General features: G+C 58.7%; 7 protein-coding genes across 7 annotated transcripts in view; 5 read left to right on the forward strand and 2 right to left on the reverse strand.

Moving 5' to 3' along the window:
• Positions 1–249: 249 nt before the first annotated feature.
• ACA1_194920 (20S proteasome alpha subunit F, putative) lies at positions 250–1,429 on the forward strand (the record flags this gene model as incomplete). Its single annotated transcript, XM_004367388.1, has 5 exons — positions 250–592; positions 670–740; positions 847–976; positions 1,105–1,262; positions 1,382–1,429. The coding sequence occupies 5 exons, from the start codon at positions 250–252 to the stop codon at positions 1,427–1,429; spliced, it is 750 nt and encodes a 249-aa protein (XP_004367445.1).
• A 285-nt stretch (positions 1,430–1,714) lies between these two features.
• ACA1_194930 (matrix attachment region binding protein) lies at positions 1,715–3,952 on the forward strand (the record flags this gene model as incomplete). Its single annotated transcript, XM_004367389.1, has 5 exons — positions 1,715–1,833; positions 2,183–2,553; positions 2,661–2,795; positions 2,896–3,332; positions 3,437–3,952. 5 exons carry the CDS (start codon positions 1,715–1,717, stop codon positions 3,950–3,952), a joined length of 1,578 nt encoding a protein of 525 aa, XP_004367446.1.
• Positions 3,953–4,063: 111 nt separating this feature from the next.
• On the reverse strand, positions 4,064–6,168 carry ACA1_194940 (uncharacterized protein; the record flags this gene model as incomplete). The annotated part of the gene is made up of 11 exons (XM_004367390.1): positions 4,064–4,231; positions 4,313–4,427; positions 4,481–4,539; positions 4,636–4,767; positions 4,834–4,933; positions 5,011–5,130; positions 5,209–5,313; positions 5,418–5,472; positions 5,545–5,631; positions 5,718–5,790; positions 5,905–6,168. 11 exons carry the CDS (start codon positions 6,166–6,168, stop codon positions 4,064–4,066), a joined length of 1,278 nt encoding a protein of 425 aa, XP_004367447.1.
• A 171-nt stretch (positions 6,169–6,339) lies between these two features.
• On the forward strand, positions 6,340–6,794 carry ACA1_194950 (uncharacterized protein; the record flags this gene model as incomplete). The annotated part of the gene is made up of 3 exons (XM_004367391.1): positions 6,340–6,437; positions 6,497–6,558; positions 6,673–6,794. The coding sequence occupies 3 exons, from the start codon at positions 6,340–6,342 to the stop codon at positions 6,792–6,794; spliced, it is 282 nt and encodes a 93-aa protein (XP_004367448.1).
• A 74-nt stretch (positions 6,795–6,868) lies between these two features.
• On the forward strand, positions 6,869–11,429 carry ACA1_194960 (myotubularin 1, putative; the record flags this gene model as incomplete). Its single annotated transcript, XM_004367392.1, has 20 exons — positions 6,869–7,075; positions 7,153–7,251; positions 7,318–7,413; positions 7,492–7,588; positions 7,667–7,764; positions 7,844–7,975; positions 8,053–8,160; positions 8,233–8,340; positions 8,422–8,499; positions 8,580–8,717; positions 8,814–9,007; positions 9,158–9,343; positions 9,399–9,640; positions 9,708–9,945; positions 10,025–10,148; positions 10,253–10,418; positions 10,507–10,583; positions 10,665–10,765; positions 10,835–11,035; positions 11,126–11,429. Coding segments are annotated over 20 exons (2,994 nt in total), but the record flags the coding sequence as incomplete, so codon positions are not given.
• Positions 11,430–11,765: 336 nt separating this feature from the next.
• On the forward strand, positions 11,766–13,661 carry ACA1_194970 (Camk2b protein; the record flags this gene model as incomplete). Its single annotated transcript, XM_004367393.1, has 10 exons — positions 11,766–11,848; positions 11,931–12,140; positions 12,281–12,411; positions 12,530–12,537; positions 12,616–12,742; positions 12,820–12,910; positions 13,000–13,054; positions 13,129–13,272; positions 13,361–13,438; positions 13,539–13,661. The coding sequence occupies 10 exons, from the start codon at positions 11,766–11,768 to the stop codon at positions 13,659–13,661; spliced, it is 1,050 nt and encodes a 349-aa protein (XP_004367450.1).
• A 195-nt stretch (positions 13,662–13,856) lies between these two features.
• Positions 13,857–14,770, reverse strand: part of ACA1_194980 (LIM domain containing protein) — a gene marked incomplete at both ends in the record, with an annotated part of 1,368 nt that continues 454 nt past the window's right edge. Inside the window, 3 exons of the mRNA XM_004367394.1 lie at positions 13,857–14,020; positions 14,113–14,166; positions 14,250–14,706. Of these exons, the coding sequence (XP_004367451.1) occupies positions 13,857–14,020; positions 14,113–14,166; positions 14,250–14,706 (675 nt within the window). The remainder of the gene's footprint in view (positions 14,021–14,112; positions 14,167–14,249; positions 14,707–14,770) is intronic.

Genomic DNA, 14,770 nt, shown 5'->3' on the forward strand with positions numbered 1-14,770 from the left:
TTTCTTGTCTTCTGGTTCGACACACGCGCACTCTCTCGTGGCGCAGGCTCAGGCTGTGCGGACCGGCCCAGCCGTGCAAGACCCCGAATTCTCCACATTCCAAAGATCCACGTCAGGCTGAGGAGGAAGTGCCGCGTCTGGTGTTGCTGGCGCTGTGGTGCCGTGGGCTTGTCGTTGTGTGTAGACATCATCATCACGCGAACTCATCCTCGAGAGAGAGATCCCACACAGAGAGAAAAAGAATCCACCATGTTTCGCAGCCAGTATGATAGCGACATCACGACGTGGTCACCTCAGGGCCGCCTGTACCAAATTGAATTCGCCATGGAGGCTGTGAAGCAGGGCAGCGCGTGCGTCGGGCTGCGATCGAAGACACACGCTGTGCTCGTGACGCTGAAGCGATCGTCGGGCCAACTGGCTTCGTACCAGAAGAAGATCTTCAAGATCGACGATCACATGGCGATCGCCATTGCAGGCCTCACATCCGATGCACGCGTTCTCTGCCGCTACATGCAAACGGAGGCGCTCAACCACAAGTACGTGTACGAGAGCCCCGTGCAGGTCGGCCGCCTTGTGCTGCGCGTTGCGGATAGTACGATCCCCCCCCCCCTACACAGTGCCTCTGTTTCTTACAATCCATCTTGTTGGTTGCTCTCTTGCGATATAAAGAATCACAGAAGAACACCCAGCGATACGGAAGCAGGCCTTACGGCGTCGGTCTCCTTGTGGCTGGCTACGACGTACCACACCCTTCCTGGCCCCATTTTATCCCAGTCTCAGGAATGCGAGCGCGCGCTAAACCACGTCCCATGCTTAACCCTCCTGCTCGCTTCTCCTCTACAACAGCAAACCGGCGCGCACCTGTACGAGACGTGCCCGTCTGGCAACTACTTTGAGTACAAGGCGCAGGCCATCGGTGCTCGCGCGCAATCGGCCAGGACCTACCTTGAGAAGAAGTTCCCTGAGTTCGAGGATTGTACGCTCCCGCCGCGTCCCTTTCTTGTGTGTTTTTTGGTTATTGCGTGAACCATATTTCTAACGTGTGCCTCGGATCTTGATGATGATGATGATGTGGTGGTGGTGGTGGTGGTTGTGTCTGCCCAGGCACGCTTGCCGAGCTGATCAGGCATGGTCTGACTGCTCTCGGCGAAACCATCGGCTCGCAGGAAGAGATCGGCCTCACACCCGAAAATACTTCGGTGGCTATTGTGGGTGAGAACCAGAGCTTCAAGCTGATCGAGGGATCTGAGCTGAAGCCCTACGTACACGCCCCTACCTCGCTCGCCCCTGCGCAGCTCTTTCTCTTTCTTTCGACAAAGGCGTTACCCTAACCCCTCCTTTCTTTTCTTTTATGCTGCCGCTGCCTCCCTTCAAACTACAGCTCGACTCTGTGGATGAGGAAGGTCAGGCCCAGACGATGGAGTCCTGAAGTAGCGCTCCGCTTCTTTCGGGAGAGGTAGTAGCGGAGGGCCTCTCTCTCGCGTGCACATCATGACCTTGCCACCCCTCGACAACTCAATAAATGAAGAAAGAAAAACACAAAAAAAAGCTGCCAGGTAATAACCAGGGTTCTTGCGGGACGGGGCAGGCTCCGGCGTTCTTACTTTTCTCTCCGGGCCAGCTTTGTTTTTTGCTTGCGGAGTAACTTTGGCAAAGACCAGTGTGCGGAAGGCCCGAAGGAGAGACAGACACACCACCTCACCCCCACACAAACATGCTGGTTCTTTTCGAAACGCCCGCCGGCTACGCCCTCTTCAAGGTTCACAATGAGGGCAAGCTCCAGGAAGCCAACATTGCCAAGGATTTTGCCACCCTTGAAGGAGCCCAGAAAGTGTACGATTCGCTTCTTGATTTTTATTGTGCCGTTCATTCGAGTGTTCCATTCTCGCTTAGAAGAGGCCCGCTCTTGCAAATTATGGACTGCGGATCTTTTCCAGCGGCACTCGCGAGCGCCTTACCTCCGAGCTCGATCGCTGAGAGTTTTATTGATGACAACTTTTACCCAGAGTAACAACAATACATATTCTGTGTCACTTGTTGTTGTGATTAGCTAAATGTCATAGTTACACTGAAAAACTCTCATAATTTTGCATTCTAGACCCGCAATCTTGACTCCGGCCCAATCGCTAATCTTGAATTTTTTTGTTTGTGATTACAATTATTCTCCGCCGCGCTCTCTCAGGGTGTCGCTGAAGGCCTTCCAGAAGTTCGGCAACACGACCGAGGCGCTCGCGGCCACGACTGCCATCGTGGAGAGCAAGCTGGGCAAGGATCTCAAGAAATTCCTGAAGAAGCAGGCCAAGGGCGAGCAGCTGGGTGTCTCCGATCCCAAGCTTGCCGGCATCATCAAGGACAAGATCGGCGTCCAGTGCCTCCACAACAGCATGGTCAACGAACTCCTCAGGGGCATCAGGCTCCAGATGACCGATCTCATCACCGGTCTCGGCGAGGGCGAGCTCAGCAACATGGTGCTCGGTCTTTCTCACTCCCTCTGCCGCTACAAGCTCAAGTTCTCTCCCGACAAGGTTGATCACATGATCATCCAGGCCATCGGTTCGTTAATCCCTCAATCCCTCCCAACGAGTTGTATTATTATTATTAGTTTACAAGAGGGGCAAGTCTCGGGCTCATACATGCGTTTTCTGATTTTGATTATGCAGCACTGCTCGACGATCTGGACAAGGAGTCCAACACCTACGCCATGAGGGTGAAGGAGTGGTACGGTTGGCATTTCCCTGAGCTGGCCAAGGTTGTGAACGACAACATCCTGTTCGCCAAGTGCGTGAAGGCCATGGGTACGTCGCGCCCCCTCGCTCCTCTTTTCGTCTACCTCTTATCCCGCCTTTGGCCTCGGCTCACCATGTGTGCGCCATGTGCATGTGTCAACCCGCGCAGGCACTCGCGACCACGCTGCCGCCACCAGCTTCGCCGGCATCCTGCCCGAGGAGACCGAGACCGAGGTCAGGGAGGCGGCCAAGATCTCCATGGGTACTGAGATCAGCGAGGAGGATATCCTCAACATCCAGGACCTGTGCACGCAGGTGCTCGACATCTACGAGTACCGCACGCAGCTCCACGACTACCTCAAGAACCGCATGCAGGCCATCGCTCCCAACCTGTCCGTGATGGTGGGCGAGCTCGTCGGCGCTCGCCTCATCGCTCACGCCGGTTCGCTCATCAACCTGGCCAAGTACCCCGCCTCCACCGTTCAGATCCTCGGTGCCGAGAAGGCCCTCTTCCGCGCCCTCAAGACCAAGCACGAGACTCCCAAGTACGGTCTCATCTACCACGCCTCGCTCGTCGGCCAGGCTGCCCCCAAGGACAAGGGCAAAGTACGTCTTTGCGCCCCCCCCCCAAACGAACAGAATATTGGTTTTTTTTTGTACGACGGACAGCCGCTAACGTGTCCGATGGTGTATCCCCCTCCCCAATTCAGATCTCTCGTCTTGTGGCCTCGCGTTCGGCTCTGGCCATCCGTGTGGACGCCCTGGGCGAGAACGCCACGCGCGAGATCGGCGAGGAGGGCTACCAGAAGGTGGAGCAGCGCCTGCGGTTACTCGAGGGCGGCCGTGCTCACGTCAGCGCGAGCAAGGGCCGAACTCAGCACGTCCCTGCCTACGATCACACCAAGTCAGCCAAATCGCCTGCCGCTCCCAGGTCGTCGTCCACCTACAACGAGGCCGCCGATAACACCATGAAGACCGAGACTACCACGTCGACGACACCCAAGAAGGAGAAGAAGGAGAAGAAGTCCAAGAAGGACAGCGACGAGATGGAGGTGGTCGAGAAGTCCAAGAAGGACAAGAAGAAGGAGAAGAAGGAAAAGAAGAAGGGCAGCAAGATCGAGGACGGCAAGAAGAAGAGGAAGAGGGACGACGACGAGGACACCAAGTCCGAGAAGGAGAAGACGCCCAAGAAGGACAAGAAAAAGAAGAAGAAGAAGACCGAGTAAATGCCCCCTCCCTTCTCTATCCTCTTATCTACTAATAATAATACATTTCTTTTGTGAACTCCCAACTTCCGCCACCGACGCAACACACCAAGGGGTGGTGGCACTGGTGGTTTATTGGTGGGGGAAGGCTGAGAGACACTGCGGGTGGTAGGGCAGTTGCTTGTCCAGCGTGCGCCAGGTGGGCGGCAGGAAGAGAAGGTGCTCCGAGTCGTTGTACAGGTATCTCTTGCACCCGCGGCAGGCCTCGCCAAAGACTGACCCGAAGCTCTCCAGCCATCGCTGTGTGCGTGGTCGAAGCAACACAAAGAGGGTGTTAGGGCCGCATGCGGAGGAGAGGGTGAACAATGGGAATGGACGTACAAGCAGCTTGCGCACTGGCGACGCTGGCGGAGCGGATGTTTGCAGGGCTCGCTTGGCGTAGTGCTGGGCCGCCAGCACCGCGTTCGCCGTAATCGCTTGGAACGCTCTTTGCCCGCTAGTTCAGCCGAAAGCCGTGACAGTGAAAGGTGGGATGGAGGGCGCTCGTACCTGTGGACCGAAATGAAGCTCGCGGTGTCGCTGGGGAGATCCTCTTCAATGCCACACACCTGTCGCCGATCGCCGAGGGAATGGGGGGGGAGGGGGAAACGTGGTTGGCTAAGCGCTCGCCTCCCACTCGTGCGAAATAGGAGATATACACGCACCACTATGTGATCCGCCATTAGATTGCCTTCGCCGTCTGTCGCTCGATCCGACTGAGGTCCGTCGGGCATGGCATGCCGGGGTGCATGGAGCCTAAACAACACTCGAGCCCGGAACACCCCATCCCGCACGACCTGCACAGCAGACAAGTGGGCGCAGTGAGCGGGGCCAATGGGGAGTTGCTTGGGGGGGGGGTGTACCGTGATCCCCACCAGGGATCCCTCCTGGTGCAGGGGGCTGATTTCGAGTACCCGCCCGCGCCCCACCTCGGCCAACAGGCGCTGCTCCTGTGTGGAATCGCTGCATAGTGGCCACGGTGAGCGCCAGTTGGCACGGAAGCAACGCGCGCGGGGGGGGGGAGGAGAGATTGGGCACACCCATTAAGGGCGGCTCGAATAGCGAGAGCGTGCGGATCGGCAATCTCCAGCCTTCGTCGTTTGTTCGGAGCGTCGTCGGCAAGGAGCGGAAACTTGAGGCGGACCTGCTCCTCAAACACTCTGTCGGCGGAACCACAATGGATCGTCAGCACGCCCCCCCCTCCTCTCAAGATCAAGTTCAAACCGAGGCGTACGCACCTTTTCGCGGTGTGGCCTCGCTTTTGGATGATCTCGCGCCACTTGGCCTCCGCTTCGATGGCGCCCTGTATCGACATCAGTGGCTCTTCGGTGAAGACGCTCGACCTGCACGCGCCGTGTGTGTGTGTGTGTGTGTGTGTCGTGCATTTTTCGACATATCGGTGAGTGAGCTCACATGCGAGGGGACCCTTGCGAGGGAACTAACGGACCTGGTGGACGAGGTATCCGGGCCATCGGCGGACGAGTTGAGGGGCACCAGGTACGCTGCAGCGCGCCACGTTCACGTCAAATCGATGATGACCCGCTGTACCTGGGCACGCGAAGGAGGCAACGTACGCTGGAGCTCTTTGCCCAACTCGGTGACGCGCTTGAGGGAGCGCACGACATTCCGCACGTGGTTGCTCACCGCCTTGCTCAGTTGTCCTGTCACAGGGGAGGATTGTACGGAAGGGCGGCGGCGGTGAGATGGCTGAGCGCACTTCGAAGCAAACGGGGGGTGGGGGTGGCACCGCCATCAGGAGCACGGGCGACGTCCTGGAACGTCTGGAAAATGTGACCACACCCTGAGCGCAGCGAGTTCACCTGCGCCGCACACACATGACACACACACACACACACACACGCGACACACGACACACGACACACCCGGTGTTGGTTACGATAGCAAGACGCAATGTTCATGGAGGAGGCTGGCACCTGGAAGAGGAGCTCCTCGAGCTTGGGAAGCACGGAGGCGGGGGAAGCCGAGCTGGCAGCGACAGCAGCGGTAGAAGGGAGCGACGCCAGTGGCGGCGGCGGTGTGCGTGGACCCTGCAGCTGGCCACCGGCGGGCGCGAGGGGCGGCGTGTGGGCGGGAGGCGCACCGTGCTGCAGGGGCGGACTACCCAGCGCACCCAGGGCCGACGTTGGGGAAGGCTGCAGCTGTTGCCCAGCGTTCATCATGACTGGCCCCGTGCTCATCTTTTCGATGGTTTGGTTCGATTGTTGATTTTCTTTTTTTGTGCGCTTTTTTATTTTTTGTGATTATTTTTGAAAAGAAAAGGGAAGGGAAACACGACGCACGGGCTGGTGCTTTGGTTGCACCAGAGCACACGACTGCCCAACTCTCTCCCACAACTCCTGAGGAGAAGGATGAATCCTGCCAAGTTGTTCCCCTTCAAGGGGATGAGGCGAGGAGCTGGCGCCAGGGACGAGGCCAGCTGCACCGACGACACCGAAGTCGGTCACACGTAAACCCCCCCCCCTTGCACACATCAAATCTCTTTCCTTGCCTCACTCACTGCTGCAGCAGGGACAGGGTCCCGGTCCCCGGTCTCTCCAATCGGCCCCCAATGAAGAAGCTGCCCCCACGTACACACGCCCACCCACTCCCCGCGCGCGCGAGGGAAGAAGCGACTGGGACCTCACACCCTCGGTTGTGGCTATGGTGGGTGGTGGGGTCTATGCGTGGTGTGTGTGACACAGTGCCGCCGCCGCGCCAGGCCTCAGCATCATCCGCGCCGGAGCAGACAGCCGAGCAGCAGTCCTTATCTCCACGCATGACCACCCACTTTGAACTCCTCTACGATCAGCTATGGAAGGTCTGAGTGCGCCCCCTTCCTCCTCCCTTCTCCTCGCTGCGTGTCGTGGAGGGACAGAGTGGGCTGATGAGAGAGCACCATGGTGGCCACGGGGGGGACAGAGGCGACCGAGGCTGCAGCGGCGGTGCGAGCTCCTGCGGCTCAAGTACCCGCGCGAGGATTTCGTGGTGAAGGTGACGCTGCCCGACGTCATGGACTTCAAGTTCTACCGCTTCTCGCCGCGCATGCTCGTGTCAGAGGCCCTCAAGAAGATCAAGGAGCGCAAGCGCATCACTTCCGTCCCCCAGGTGCGGCGGCTACACGCCCAGCCCAGCCCGGCGGTCCTTGTGGTGCACTGACGCGCTCGCTTGTTTCACCGCGACAGGAGCTGTTGGGGCTCTACCTGCCACCGAAGGACGACAGCAACGACGGCGTGTGGATGGATCCCAGCTATCCGCTCTGGATGTACAACCTCTCCTACCAGGTTAACGTCACCCCCAACTGTCAACAATTATAAGGGGGGCAATCCGCTCATCGTTCTCCTCTCCAGCAAGTGGTGGAGATCAAGGCCCGGCCCGGCCGGGACGACCCCATCCACCGGCAAGTGTTCCTCCGCGTCCTCATTCACGACGCCGACGACCAGATTGTACCCTCTCTCCCCTCTCCCCATCTCTCACTGTTCGTCGACCACAGCAGCCGTGTACTCATTGATGCTCCCATACAGATGACTCGTACGTTCGGGTTTGATACACGGCACAGCGTTGGCCATGTGCTGCAGGAGATCAATCAACGGGTCCCGCCCGCCTACGGCTCCAGCAAAGGTACGAGCCGTAGCCTCCGCATCCACTCCATGCAGCCCTGTAGTAGCGGAGGCACTCACGCCCCGGTGCTCGCCTCAGCTTCGCGAGTGCACTACGGCCTCTACCTCTACAACAATACGCACGGGATGTGGTTGCAGGAGAACAAGCCGCTGTCCTTCTACAACATCACTCACATGGTACGAAGCCTGCGGCCACTGCTGCCCAGTCTTGGGTGCATGTGGCCTAATGTGGATGTGAGCCCCACCCCCGCTGCAGGATATCGTCGGGTTCAAGGAAAAGTCGCTCTACCACTTTCGGCTGGAGGGGTTGCCGGAGGCCGACACCAACACCCTGCTCCTACCGTGCGACATCCCCATCAAGGACGCCATCACTCAAATGGCGGTCTCGGTACGCGCCTTCTCCCTGTCGGCCCTATTTGTCTTCTCGGGCTGAGCCGGGGACACTTCGATGCCGCGTGGGGTCAGGTGGGCTTGGAGCGGGCAGCCGCCGCTGAGTACGGCATCTGGGTGGAGGGTCGAGGGACCTTCGCTGCGGTGGATAGCACCATCGCGGCCTATAGCCTCGAGCCGGGTGTACGTGTTCAGCCCTCGAGTCTCAGTGATGTCCTCTGTGCCATGAGCTAACTCATCGCTGCTCGTCCATAGGATGTGCTGGTGCTCAAGGGGAATACAGACGCCGGAGGGCAGCGTCCCGGCGAGGCTCGTGGGTACCGCCTAAAGCTCATCAAGGCCGACCCACCGGCCGAAGAGAACGTACGTAGTCCGCTAAGACTCTTTCCGTGTGTCCCGCCTCCATAAAGCTGAACATGAATTCCCTGGTGCTCGCCTGCACAGGCGAAGGAAGAAAGCCGAGACAGCGGAGGGTTCAGAGAGTTCGCGTCCTTCAAGCTGTTCCCTCGCCTGGAGGGAGAGGTAAGCCCCCCCTCCTCTCCGTGACACCACAGCACCGTTTGGTTTCGCAGGTTCACTGTGTGGCACTCTGGCGGTGGCAGGTGGTGGTCAAGATCATCGCCAACGCCTACTGGGCGCCGCCCTATATCAAGGACGTGGATACGGCGGGATACACGGGCGATCTGTACATCACCAATTATCGTCTGGCCCTGTTCGTACCCACATTTGCCTTCTCCGCAGTACGCCGTTTCCCCTCTTTCCCTGCCTTGTTGCTTCTGCGAAGGAGGAGTCGCTCAAGGCCGCGCATTGCTTGTATGTGTGGGGGACGGATGTAGTCGGAGGAGGACACCTGCTTGGCGGTGACCCTCCCGCTGGGGGCCATCTCGCGCGTCGAGGTGGGCAAGCAGAACAACGCGCGCAAGTACTACGTCGAAGTGCACAGCAAGGACTTCCGTGCCCTCCGGTTCCTCTTCGGCAGGACCGAAAAGCACCAGCGCGACACTCTCCATCGAAGCCTTGTCGAGAGCGGGTACGCGCCCTTTGTGACTGTTTGGTGTGTGTGTGTGTGTGTGTGTGTGTTGTGTATGTATGTGTATTGGGTCCTAACTGGGCGCGGGCTGTATAGGCTTTTGTTCCCAAGGACGCCGGAGCGGTTGTTTGCGTTCTTTTACAAGCCCAGCCAGCTCATCGACGACTACTCCGCTGCCCCGCAGATGAGCGACAGCGGAGAGTTGAAATCGAGGGCGAAGGCGGAAGCCGATCGGGAGCTCGGCGGCGGCCTGTCCGATCGAGCGGGAGACTGCGAAGACGACGAGTGGAAAAGCGAGGGCTGGCGCATCTTCTCCGCTCGAGCTGAGTTTCAGAGGTTGCTCCCTCCTCTGCGCTGTTTTCTGTTGTTGTTGTTCTCTCGCGGCCGACAGAACACCACCCGTTCAACCACCCCACAGGCAGGGTGTCCCCAACAGCAAATGGCGGCTGACGGACGTCAACAAGGACTACGCCCACTGCGAAAGCTACCCTTCCCTGCTGGCCGTACCCGCGGGCATCTCCGACGAAGAACTCAAGGAGGTGTTCGCGTTTCGCAGCAAGGGGCGGATGCCGGTGGTGTGCTATCGGCACACCAACAACGTCGCCATCGCCCGTTGCAGCCAGCCTCTCGCTGGTACTGTGCCCCTGCTCCTCATTTGGCGAAAGGGACAAGGTGGTGTTGACCCAAACGGCTCTTACAGGCTTGACGCGCACGCGCTCGATGGCGGACGAGAAGCTCTTCCGGCTGATGCTCGACAACAGCCTCGGAGGGTCGAGCGCGGGTTCCGGTCAAAAGCAGCTGTACATAATGGACGCGAGGCCGCGAGCCAATGCCTATGCCAACGCTGCCAAGGGCGGCGGCATCGAGAACCTGCAGGGATATCCCCAGTGCAAGTTTGAGTACTTGGGCATACCCAACATCCACGTCATCAGAGAATCGTGCGTCGTTCCCCCACCACCACCTGCGCGCAGTCTGTAAGCGTGTGGTAACACTTGGGTGCAATTTTCATGTTAACAGTCAGAGCAAGCTGAACAGCGTCTGCGTGATGGCTGCCGGCGAGTGCGAGGGAGGAATACTCTCCGCCCTGGACGCTTCTAAATGGATCGACTACATCAAACTCATCCTGGAGGGCGCCCTCAAGGTATTCGTCCCATCCATTATAAGAGGCTTTTTTGTGACTCCTGGCGGTTCCTTCCTGCGTGCCCCCCTCTCCTCTAACGTGAGGTCTCTGCCGCTCTTCCTTAGGTCGCGCGGTTGGTGGAGGAGGAACGCTGCCCGGTGACTCTGCATTGCTCCGATGGTTGGGACCGGACGGCTCAGCTCTCCTCGCTGGCCCAGATCTTCCTGGATCCCTACTTCCGCACCACCGTCGGGTTTCAGGTCCTCATCGAAAAGGAGTGGCTCAGCTTCGGTACTCCACTACCCGCTCCTCCTCCACCGTCCCGTGCCGTCCCTGGAGGGGCCGCCTTACCTCGTGTGTTTCCTCTTCTTCTCGACAGGGCACAAATTCTCCACTCGCTGCGGCCACGGAGACAAGAACCACCAGGACTCGCAACGCGCACCCATTTTCCTGCAGGTGCCTGCCAGCACCTCCTTTCGCAAATCTACGCAGCTGCGTGGTGATGGTGCTGATCGCGGATGTATGTGTCCGCACCAGTTTATCGATTGCGTGTGGCAGCTCACCCAGCAGAACCCGTGCTTGTTTGAGTTCAACGAAAAGTTCCTCATCGCCATTCTTGAGCATCTCTACTCGTGTCGGTTGGTTCCCCCCCCCTGCTGCTTTCGCCCACCCGTGTCGCTCACATTCGCTTACGACACTGCCCGCAGATTCGGCACGTTCTTGTGTGATACGGAGAAGCAGCGGGCGGATCAGCGATTGAAGGAGAAGACAGTGTCGCTGTGGAGCTATACCAACTGCGAGCAGAATAGGCGGGAGTACCTCAACCCCTTCTACGTGCCCGACATGTCAGTTCTCTTCCCCGACGTCTCCTTCTTCTCGCTTTCCCTGTGGAAGGGCTACCACATGCGGTACGTTTGCGCTTGCCTTGACTATGCAGGCTGAGCGGGACCGCCTGGGCGCTGGCTAACGTAGTTCTGTCCGCACACGTGCACGTCCAGGCACCTCGTACCGCCCAGCTTGCCACGCCTGACCCCTCAACTGCGGATACTGCAGCTACAAAATGTGATCGAGGGGATGAAGGAGCAGATGGTGCGACTGGAGAACTACCGCGAGAAGCACAAGCAGCGCAAGAACGGCGACCTCGTCGCCAGCCGTGATGGCACCCGTTCCAACGGAGGAGCCGAGGACGACCGGCCTCTGAGCGGAGCCGACCAGGGCGAGGCAGACGACGGCCATCTGCTGGAGGAGACCCAGGCGACCAACATCATGCGAGGCAGTGCCAACGTCATGGGCGCCTTCTGAATACCCCCGCCGCTTTGTGGGGTCGTCAGCCCAATCGACGCTGGGTGCCTGTCGTCAAGCAGTGTAATCTGGGCCATTCCTCTTTCCGCGAAGGGGCACGCCTCGAAAAATACTTGCCGACGACTGTCCTTCATCTTGTCTTTGACTCGGCAACCCGCAGACGCAACCCGCAGTCCCATTGTGCCGGTTTTCTTTTGTTTCGGTTCGTCGTCGATCCACTTTGTGTTTCTCCTTCCACCCTTGGCTCGAGGCTCATTGCGCCCCCTCCCTTCTTGTGTCTCAGCCCTTTTTATTTATTTTTGTTAAATGTTCAATTACAAACCTAGTGATTGGAAGATGGACAACACTCAACTCAAGCGAGCCACCATTCTCAAGACCCCCGTGACCCAGAAATACGACGTCGGCGCCGTTCTGGGCTCGTACGCGCCTCCCACAGGAGTGTTCCCCCAATTTCAAGAGATTATATTTTCTGACGCCAATCAATCGCTTCTCCATGAGCAGCGGTAACTACTCAGTGGTCAAATTGGCGATAGAGAAGGGAACCGGCAAGGAATGGGCTGCCAAGATCATCACCAAGAAGGATGCTGGCCCGAAGGGCCTTCAGATGCTTCAGACTGAAGTCGACATTCTCTCTTCGTGCGAGCACCCCAACATCGTGCGCCTCTCTGAGGTGTTCGAAACCGACGAGCACTACTACATCATCATGGAGCTGTACACCACCCTCGCCCTTCCTTCACCCTCTTCTGCTTTATTCTCATTTTTCGTCTTTTTGTTACTATTGTACTTTGTTGTTGTTGTTGCTGCTGCTGCTGCTACACCTGTTCACACCCACTCGCCTACACTTACTCCAGGATCAAGGGAGGTGAGCTCTTCGACAAGATCGTACAGCTTCAGTCGTATTCCGAGCGTGATGCTTCGCGTCTCATTCACCAGATCATCAGCGCCATTGCGCACCTTCACGAGCGTAAGATCGTTCACCGCGGTAAGGCCTCCTCCTCTCTGCTTGCGCTCGTTGCGCAGACACCCCCTCGCGTTCTTCTGACTGACCTGTGAACGACGTTGCTTGCTTTACTTTTTGCTTTGCGCGCTTGGCCGAGCAGATCTCAAGGTGCGCCACTCACTGTTGATGCTGCGGTAAGCTCTCATGTGTGACTAATGCACCGTACGCGAATGCTCTCAACGACAGCCCGAGAACCTTCTGCTGGCCAACGATAGCATCGATTCCCCCGTGCTGCTGGCCGACTTTGGTCTCTCCAAGGTGGTGGACCCTGACGACCTGCTCAACGTGCCCGTTGGCACCCCGGGCTATGTGGGTGCGTGGTGCCTCTCTCTTTGGACCTGCGCCGCCTTGGCAGTTTTCACTAAACTTGACCACTTTACCTGTCCACAGCTCCCGAGGTTGTGCAGTGCCTTGAAGATGATAGCACTTCATATGGCCTCGAAGTTGACATGTGGGCTGTGGGCGTGGTCATGTACATTTTGTACGTCTCGCCCCTTGGTCCGGTGATTTCCTGGACTGAGATCATTATGGAGCAGTGAAGCTCACCACGCTTTCTCTTGCGCTGCATAGGCTCTGCGGTTACCCGCCTTTCTATGCCGAAGACGACGATGAAGTGTTCGACCAGGTATGATGATTGTGAATACTGTACCGTACTGTACTGTGCCGCGTCTCACACATCCCATCTGATGCGGAGGCTAGATCCTGGCGGGAGACTTCGAGTTCCCCGCTCCGCTTTGGGACACCATCTCGGCCGAGGCCAAGGATCTGATCAGGAAGTGCCTGATCGTGGACCCGGCCAAGAGGATCAAGGCCGCCGAAGCGCTGCAGCACCCCTGGGTCAAGGTGAAGCCTCCCTTGACCTCGAAGTGGTGTGATATTGGGTCCAGGGAAACCCTAACGCGCGCGTGTACGACGTTTTGCTGAACATCAGGGCTCCGCCGCACCGGACGATCATCTGCAAGGCACACTCAGCGAGCTCAAGAAGTTCAACGCCAAGAGGAAGTGGAAGGTGCGCACCCCTGTCCGCTTTTGGTTTCGCAAAAGGTTCTTAAGAACTCTCTTTGGGAGCGATGCTGACACGTCTCTCCTCCTCTCTTTCAAACTGCTAGCACGCCATCCTGGCCACGATGGCCATCAACAAGCTCACTTCGGTCACCTCGAAGCTGCAGAAGCTGCAGATGAACAGCTCCTACAAGCAGCTCCCGGCCATTCCCGAGAAGTCCAGCGAGTGATCTCGCTCCGCGGAGGGTCAACGGCCGACGTCCAAGTGAAGGGAGGGGAGAGGGGGCTGGGCACGCAAGGCAAAGAGAACATGATGAACAGCAACAACAAGAGGAAGAAGAATAACCAAGAAGAAAAAGGCAAGCAACGATCGGGACCCGCAGACGTCTTATTTGTTGTCAGTGTTGTTCGATCACAGGCAGTACTCAGTATTTGGTGGCGCAGCTGGCGCAAATGGGCGTCTGGCCCTTGGCGGCGTAGGACTGCCCGGCCCCGATGACGCTGGCGCAGTCTCCGCACTTGAAGCAGTGTTCGTGCCACAGCTTGGTCATGGCCTGCAGCGCTCCCTCCTCGATCAACTGGCCACACGCTGTTACACCGCACGCACAACACCACACCACACCGCCAGTCGGTTCGAATTCGTTAGTGCGCGTTTTTCGAGGCACGCCAGCGCAGCCGTACCGGCGCAGAACTCGCCCTTCTCGGTGAGAAGACACTTCTTACATCGCAGCTGACCTGGATTTGGAGAGGAACCATCAGCGTGGAGATGGGGGGATGAGAGAGAGGCATCGGGGAGGCTGCAGCGGCGCTAAACTCACCGTTTTCGAGGTGGAAGGGGATGTGGGTGAGGTCGGCCTTGCAGCCGGGGCACACGAAGCAGTGCTTGTGGTAGCGGGTGTCGCCCACGCCCACCACCTGCCCCGAGAGCTCCCCGGCGCACACGCCGCAGCGGAAGGTTGAGCTGTCACCCGCCGCAGACGATGATGACGACGACGACGAGTTGCCCGCCGCGCCCGGCGGCGACGACGAGTGGCAGTGGCCGCAGCAGAGGTCGCCCTGGGAGTCTACGATGTACTTGTTGGTGATGGGCGTTCCGCATCGCTTGCAGGCGAAGCAGTTGAGGTGGTACTTGGCCCCGGTGTGGTCCTCGGCCCCGGTCCCGGTGATGGGCTGCGCGCACACGGCGCACGCGGGCGAGTTGGCCGCGATGAAGTCCTCCGTGCAGTAGAACCGGTCCTGTCCGCCGCTGCTCACCACGTGGTAGTCGCCCGTGAGCTGCTTGCCGCACGCCGCGCACGCGAAGCACGCCGGGTGGTACGACCGCCCGCTCGCGTCCGTG

The sequence above is a fragment of the Acanthamoeba castellanii genome, assembly GCF_000313135.1.
Source record: "Acanthamoeba castellanii str. Neff unplaced genomic scaffold scf7180000084751, whole genome shotgun sequence".
In the NCBI taxonomy this organism is placed as follows: domain Eukaryota; phylum Discosea; order Longamoebia; family Acanthamoebidae; genus Acanthamoeba; species Acanthamoeba castellanii.